The following is an 8,683-nucleotide window of genomic DNA, read 5'->3' as shown; positions in this document are numbered from 1 at the left end:
TCCACGTTTGGTTTTTCAGAAATGGTTTTAGAATGATCTTGAGGCACAATTTTAACCATTGGATCTCTCAAATGATCATGATTGATAATTTGTTGTGTTGAGAAAAAGTAACTGACAGAGGATCCAGCTCCTTGAGAACAAACACAACAACAAATATAAAAAAATAATAATACTAACAACAAAATCTGTTCATGAATACGTTAGAACAAGATGGTTCTCCAGCTTCTGCGCTCCTAAATTTTATACCCACACCGGCCCTGGGATTCTCATATATATCCTACTCCCATTCATTCATTGCATCACATAACCAAATAGTTACTAATAAAAACAAGACTTCAATAATTTAGCCCTTTGGTCTACCTTGGTCAATGGACTCCCAACTTTCTTATGTCTTGTTCTTTGCTTTCTTCCTCGTGTTCCTCTCTTCTTCTCCTGCACCCGCAGACGCAAGAGCCTCTCCATTACTTAGAAGTGTTTGTAAGCAAACCCGAGACTCATTCCATCAAAACTACACCGAATGCGTAAAAACTCTTTGGTCAGATGCTCGAATTCGATCCTCTGCATCCAACGATCTCAAAGATGTTGCTATAAGTGTTCTTGAGATAGCTGCAGAAACTGCTACAGATACGCAAGAGTTGTTTAACAGTTATCTGCAGATGGAGACCGGCACCAAAGCTATTCAACAGTGTGCACAATCGTACGGATCAGTGGCATCGGCTTTCCAAGGCACACTAGAGGGGGTGAAGGAGGAAGATGATATGGTCAGCAATATGGCGTCACGCATCGTTGATTCGATTGTGGTTTGCGAAAAAGCATTGAGTTCTGATGGGGTTGAGCTTCCTCAAACAATATCTAACAGAGTCCATTTGGTGAGTTTGTATAAGGACATTGGATGCACTGTCACTTCTCAGTTGGTAAGCATCTGGCTTAGGGCTCGTAAGCATTGAACCCTACATTCTAAGCCTATAACTTGGGATCTCCCTTCATCCTTGGCCACCCTTGTAAACCAAACAAAAAAAGAGAAGAATGTAGTGCCGAATGTATATGTGATTGATAAAATCACAAAGTGAATAAAGTTAAATAATGTGTCAAAATAAGAATATTAATCTCGATCAAGCAAGTTTACGAAGAAAATTCAAACTCGGGTGCAGAGTGAGGAGCACATCCGTTCTAGCCAACTTGACTAAACTCATGTTTATACTACGTGTTTCCCCTTTAATTAATTGTAAAAACATGTAAATCTTCACCAATCTCTTCGGAGGCAAGATATTTTTCTTGAAATAAATAAAAATGAAAAGTATATAGACCTTCCTATAGGAAAAAAGAAACCTCATCTATCCATCTCTGTCTTTACTTGTCTTGACACCCATACCCACCCAAACAATCCAAGCCTAATGGGTTAATCGAACTAACCTATTGGATCTCCCTAATTAGGCCTATATCAAGAGTGTAAGCTTATAGCTATCCATAATCTCTCATTTTAGTTCAACAAGAAGACAAGAGATTGAATAACTGCACACTATTTGGTGGTTCGGTACAGTCTATTTCAATTAAATTAAATGCATCTCTTGGGCCGTTGTTTGATTAACTTATAGACGTTGGGGTTGAGCTTATTAAATTTGACAACAATTCATTGTCTTACATCACACTACTACATTTTACACTTTGCGCGATGAATAACAAAACGTCGCGCAAAGTCTCATTTAGTCGCCCCAATTTCAGCGCGACAAAAAAGTCGTCGCGCATATTCCGTCGCGCGAAGATCGTGAAGAAAGCCTTTGCGCGACTAGGTACAACCCTTCGTCGCGCAAAAGTGTGCGACGGGTAAACCATCGTTGCACCAACGGTGTGGAGACGAAACAACTGTTCGTCGCAAAAGTATTTGCGCGACGATCAAGTATGCGGCGCACGTATATTTGCGCGACGACGGGAATTGCGCGACGAAACATTATTCGTCGCGCAAAATATGTTAGGGAGACGTATATGTTCGTCGCAGAACAATTCGCGCGATGAGAAAGTTTTCGTCGCACATATAATTGCGCGACGAACAATTATTTTGTCGCCCAAATATTTTGCGCGACGAAACATTTCGTCGCGCAAAACGTGTTTGCGAGATGTATGTGTTCGTCGCGCATGAATTAAAAGTGATAAAAAAAATTTGATTTTTTTTTTGTTACATGTTGGTTTGCGCGACGAAATATTTTCCGTCGCGCAAAAATAATATTACAATTTTTTTTTATATTTTTTATTTTAAATAAAATTGGTTTCTTTTTATTCATTAAACAATGAAATTGCAATAAAAATAAATTAGAATAAAATTTTGTTATAAAATAAAATAAATACACTAATCAAATAATGAATCAAAATCAACGAGTCGTCGCCAGTATGCGGCTCGGAGGGCGGGGCGTTCACCGGGGCAGTGGTCTGGTGGGGATGCCCGGGATGGACGGGCTCGGAGGTCGGCGCATCAAAATGCGGCACTGGAATGCCGGACCGTGCGAGGGACTGCAGAATGACCGACATCTGGCTCTGAAGAGTGGCCACCTGTGCTGTCAAAGCAGTGACCTGACTGTTTGACTGCGCCGATGAACGAGGTCGAGGTTCCCTCTGCCGGGCATTCCCCATCCCTCGACAATATGTCCCCGGCCTCCTCCCGAGAGTCTGATCCAACGTCTCCGTCAAGATCTGAAATCCAGCATCCTGTGGAGGAGCCACAGACTCGACCGGAGTCTCGGGAGGAAGCTGGGAGGCGGACTCCTGAAGAACCAACTGGCTCCTCTCCACCATCGTCGTCTGTTGAACATAACATAAAATATAAATTAAAACATGCATATAAATTGAATGCGTAACATAAGAATTAAAATTAAATAATACTTACATGAAGGGACTCGGCCAACTCATTCCCGGGTCGAACATAAACGTCACCAAAGACGTCGATCTCTGAGAACTTGGACCCCTCCTAAATTGAACAAGAGAAGAAAAATATTAGTATGAAAAAAATAAATTAATTAAAATGACATTAAAAATGAAATAAAAATTTTGTGATTATTACCCGACGCCGTGCATCCATCCTATACGAAAAGGGTCTGGAGCCGGAATGGTGGAGAAGGGTCTTCTTCTTCCTATTACCCTTATTCACTTGGGCTTTATTCTGTTATACAAAAAATGAAACGTATTAGTTAAAAAATAAAAAATTAAATAATAATGAAATAAAAAAATAAAATAAACATTAATAAGTAATAAGTAATAAGTAATAATTAAACAAATATAATTAAAAAAATACCGCAAATTCGGGCGCTTGAAAATGAGCGCAGAGCCACTCCCAACTATCCTCCCGCCCCTCAAGCTCCTTCGGGCAACCCTCCTGAAGAGCGACTTGCGGATCATCATAGGCCTGAAAATGGTGGTGCAAGTCGCTCTTCCACTGCTTGTACCTCTCAGCGAAGAGTCTGTTGACGTACGTCAACGACTCTTCGTCGAGATCCTCTAAGTTATAGTTCGTCTGCAATCAATTAATTAGATACGTTAAGTAATAGAAATATACACAATTTTAAAGAAAAATAATGAAAATGTAAGGTACATACCGACAACTGGCCGCGAACCTCCGCCTTGATCTCGTCAGGCATGACCCTCCAAGACTTCCATTGCATCGGCCAATGGGTCCGCACGACGTGGCCAATGTCGTGGGCCAAGGAGCTATGCAACTCCGCCGTCGGTGCAGCCCGATGGCGCTCGTCGTATCCGATGCTGATACGACTGTTGGTCACCCGGGTGACCTTCGCCGTCTTCAGCTGACGACACGGTCCTCGGGTGTTCTTCTTCGCTGCAAAGAAATAAGGTATTAATGTTAAATAAAAAAACATTGTCAAATTTCAATATAAAATTAACAATACAAAAGTGTAGTTATACCTGGCTGTGATCCCGAGGTACCAGTACCGTCGGTCGATGTCGTGTCGATGGTGTCGGTGGGCCAGTGCCGCCGCCTAGCACTAGCTGGCTGCGCCACGGATGACGCAGATGACACAGGCGCCTGGGACGCCCCGGGACCAACCACCACGTGGTCCAGCAAAGCAGGACCAGTGGCAGCAGAGGCCGACTGAGCCGGGGGATCCGAACTCGGTGCAGTCGTCATCGACCTACCACGTCTAATCAAGTCTGATATCTGCACATATAATTTCATTCAAAATTTAAACTAATTAATTAAAAGCATAGCCTGACCTAGGGTTTGGAATTTCGGAGTATCCGGGACTCCGATCAACGATCGGTCGAATCCTAAACGATCCTAGAAACACAAAGGTACAACTACGTGAGTTTCAGTTCGATCCAACGGTCCGAACATATGAAACCTGGAAATCGCACAATAGGCGAAATCCGATCAAGACTCAAACGGTAACCAAATTCAAATCCGAGCAAACCTACGCGCTCGTGACAAACAGGGGATTGCTCTGGGACACAATGCCCCACTGCCACAGCATCCCACGCGCCACCACACGCGCCGGCAGCACGTGGGTGTCCTAAGCGATAACATTCGCCGGAAAATTCTAAAAACTAGAGGCCAAGGTTCCTACCCTAGGTTGAAAACATTAATTGGAGCCACTTTTGTTCTCGGACCTACCCCGAAAAATGGCCGGAAGTGGCCGGATTTGAAATTCCCAAACCGGCCAAAACCTAGGGTTTTAATTCCTATTTCCTATAGCGAAAATTCAACAAATCCTAACCAACCATCAGCTAGAGCACAAAAAATAGTCCAGAAAGCATACCTCAGGCGTCGGAAATGGTGGCCGGAGGAGAGAGAAATCGGACGGCGAAGAATCGGAAAAAAACCGGCAGGCTCGACGGCGAAGGCAGGGGAGGCTACGGCAGGAGCGGCGGTGGCTGAGGTGACGGCGGAGAGAGACGGCTGAGCTGACGGCAGAGAGAGAGGGAAACGGAGGAAAAAACCAGAAATGGGGAAGAAGGAGGCTTCGGGCCGTTTCTGCAAATTTTTACGACTTTGCGCGACGAAGAACACCATCCGTCGCGCAAAATGAAATTAATGAATCTTGCGCGACGAAATATCCGTCGCGCAAGCTCTTCCAGAACGACAAATTTTGCATGGGGATTAGGTCTGTGACTTTTGCGCGACGAAACTGACATAGTTCGTCGCGCAAAAGGCTGTCATTCCGCCAAATTTTTGGGATTTAGGGTTTAGCGGGAGGCTGAAACTGAAGGGTTTGTGGATTTTGCGCGACGAACAAAGTTAACGTCGCGCAATAGGTACATTGCGTGACGAAAAAGTCATATTTCGTCGCGCAAAACGCTGTCTTTCGGCCAAATTTTTGGGATTTAAGATTTAGCGGGAGGCTGAAACTGAAGAGTTTGAGGCTTTTGCGCGACGAAGAGAGTTAACGTCGCTCAATAGGTACATTGCGCGACGAAGAGAAGTAACGTCGCGCAATGGGCCCCCGTGCGCGACGGAAGATAGTTTATTCGTCGCTCAAAACGCTGTCGTTCCGCCAAATTTTTGGGATTTAGGGTTTAGCGGGAAATGAAGGTCTGTGGATTTTGCGCGACGAAGAGAGTAAACGTCGCGCAATGGGAAACATGGTTCATCGCAATCTATTTCACTTTCACTTTGCGCGACGCATTACTCTCTTCGTCGCGCGAGTTCAAGATTGTGATTGAAATTTTTACTAAGTGTTCAAAGGGGATGGATGTGTGAAAACGGTCGCCCTGATTGCGCGACGAACATACTATGTTTCCGTCGCGCAATCTATTTTAATTTCACTTTGCGCGACGGTTATAAATATTCGTCGCGCAAAACCTACACCCTAAACCCTTGTAAACCCTAACCCCTAAACCCTAAACCCTAAAATAGTTTCAATGATCCAACCGGCAAACTTATTTTTTGATACTTGGAGATCATATACGCCAAAAATCAAAAAGACCAAACATTCAGATATCAGGGAACGGGACTAAATATTTCGACGGTTATAAATGAAAAGTCATGATTTAACGGTTATTTTAACTCCGATTTTGATCATTTTTTACAGCAACATTTGTTGACCCTATATGAATACAATGACTGAATTTGATCTTCAATTTCAGATTTTTACACTAGGGGATACCACATAAACGTTTAAGTTACATTTTGCAAATGTATGAACAAATTTTAGGGTTTTTGGTGAATATATGATTTTGATAGCACACGCATTCTACGAAACAAGTTTCAGTCATCCAGCCGTCAAATTTGGTTTTTTAGACTTCGAGATCATAGACAGCAAAAATCGGACAAAAAAAACATTCAGAGATTAACGGGGCAAAACTTTTTGACGGTTGTAAATAAAAAGTGATGATTGAACGGTTATTTTAACTCCGATGTTGATGATTTTTTCCAGCTACAGTCCTACAGTCCATATGAATACAATGAACTACTTCGATCGCCAATTTTAAATATATATGTGTGTATATACAATACTATAACGTTACCTAATATATATTTGCGCGACGAAGGTCTCCTTGTCGTCGCGCAAAAATACCATACGCGACGCATATATATGCGTCGCGGAAACTATGGGCGACGACGTGTATTCGTCGCGCAAACTTTACGCGACGCATATATATGCGTCGCATATGGTATTTTTGCGCGACGATGAGGATCCCTTCGTCGCGCAAGGATTTGGCGCCATAAATCCTCATTTAATTCAAATGGTGTATGCTTTGTATTTTTTGGAAAGGTTTTGTATTCATCATTTTTTATGCTTTGTATTTTTTGGAAAGGCTTTGTATTTCTTCATCAAAACTAAACTAAATTGATAATTAAGATTTGAATCGACCGATTTTATCGGTTTGACTAGATTGATGCCACTAATCATGAACCAAAGTGAAGAAAAATAAGTGGCACACAGATACTATTGGAGAAATAACTTATATTTTTTGTTTAAACATGAAGAAATAACTATATGGAGAATTAAAAAAATAATAATTGAAGAGTTAAAGACATGAATAAATAAATAAATAAAAACCAATCCACAAGCATGGGGTCGTAATAAGTACTGACTAAAGTATTGACATTCCAATGAAGTTTGTGATGAAATATGGAGAATGAATACACAACTACATATGGACAACTACATATATTCAAAGATTTGTATTACACAAAATGAATACACTAACATAATAAATTTACAAATAAATTCATTATTCATCATCTGAACTATAATAACTTTCGTTATCGTCGCTATCATCACTCTCGGTCTCCCAATCTTCTTCCTCCTCCTCCTCTATAACTGCATCATTGGTGTTGCTAGGGCCCACTGCAACATCGTATCGGGGAAGATCACCGAGGTCAATTGTAATTGACTGAATCGGTATTTCGACTGAAGCCACTCCTTCTATTTGAAACGGTTCTTGTATAACATTTGTATCTCGAAGTGTTTCCGCATCATTTTCCATTGAAGATTCCAAACGTTGGTCAGCCACATTGTCGACGTCGTTGTCACTTGGGTCTAGTTCTGGTATATCATACACGTTCCTATGATCCATCTTCTGCACAACGTTCCACCCGTTCCCGGCTTTAGGGTCATCTAGATACACAATTTGGGACGCCATGTTTGCCAAAATGTACGGGTCGTCATCATACCAAGTTCTGTTAATGTTCACAGACAGTACTCCATGGTCGATTTTAACACTTCCCGCCCTATTTGGGTTGGTATCGAACCATCGACACTTAAACATGATGACTTGGTATCGATCTTTGTAAAGCAATTGCACGACAGTTGTCAGTTTCCCATAGAAATCAATGTCCGTTCTTTCGCCTCCACCTGGGACATGGACATCGCTGTTTTGCGTACACAACTTGTCATCTCGTGCGGCCCCCAAAAATTTGACGCCGTTAACATTACAACCCGAGAACAATTTAGCGCGAATTGGGCCGAATGCCAAGTTAAATAACTCATCACTGTAAGTGGGGGAATTCGATGATTTCAATTTATTCACCTAATAGTATACAACACCAATTACATGTTAGTCTGACAAAATTAAATACTACAATTTATATTTGTCAATGACAAAACACTTATAACTTACAGAATCCAAAAACCATTGTGGAAATAATTCACGGTGTTTCCGGGCAACCAAATGTGATGGATGTTCTCGCTTCATCATCTGTTCATGCTCATCTAAGTAGGCCATATCTCATCACAATTGTTTAGTACGAACCAATGCGCTACCTCCATGTCATTTCTAGAAAACGACTCTCCTCGTCCAGGATCTCCAAATGGTCGTGCGCTTTGGGCAAAAACAGAAAGTTTTTCATTTCTCATACCTTCGTCATTATTGCGTTGAGGACGATTGAAAACTGTCTCCACATCTTTTAAATACATTCCACAGAAAGTAAGCGACTCATATTGAACCCAAGCCTCTATAATTGATCCTTCGAGCTTTGCCCTGTTGCGTACACTTTTTTTCAGCTCTCCGAGAAGCCTGCCAAAATAAAACGATATGATACAAATTAGCAAACTGTCGATAATGATGCATACACAAATGATAAAGATTATATACCTTTCTATTGAATATATCCATCGATAGTTGACAGGACCAGCAAGCAATGCCTCTTCTGGCAAGTGAACCATCACGTGCATCATACTTGTAAAGAAAGCTGGAGGAAATATCATCTCAAACTTGCATAGGACTTGGACAATGT

At 41.8% G+C, this 8,683-nt stretch overlaps 1 protein-coding gene across 1 annotated transcript; it reads right to left on the bottom strand.

Moving 5' to 3' along the window:
* LOC109950782 lies at positions 984-2,903 on the bottom strand. Its single transcript, XM_020570900.1, has 3 exons — positions 2,879-2,903; positions 2,413-2,793; positions 984-998 (listed from the first exon to the last, which is right to left on the bottom strand). Exons 2-3 carry the CDS (start codon positions 2,785-2,787, stop codon positions 984-986), a joined length of 390 nt encoding a protein of 129 aa, XP_020426489.1. The 5' UTR covers positions 2,788-2,793; positions 2,879-2,903.

The sequence above is a fragment of the Prunus persica genome, chromosome G8, assembly GCF_000346465.2.
Source record: "Prunus persica cultivar Lovell chromosome G8, Prunus_persica_NCBIv2, whole genome shotgun sequence".
Classification (NCBI taxonomy): Eukaryota; Viridiplantae; Streptophyta; class Magnoliopsida; order Rosales; family Rosaceae; genus Prunus; species Prunus persica.
Note: the sequence above shows the minus strand (reverse complement) of the source record. Positions and strands in the feature narration are given on the sequence as shown.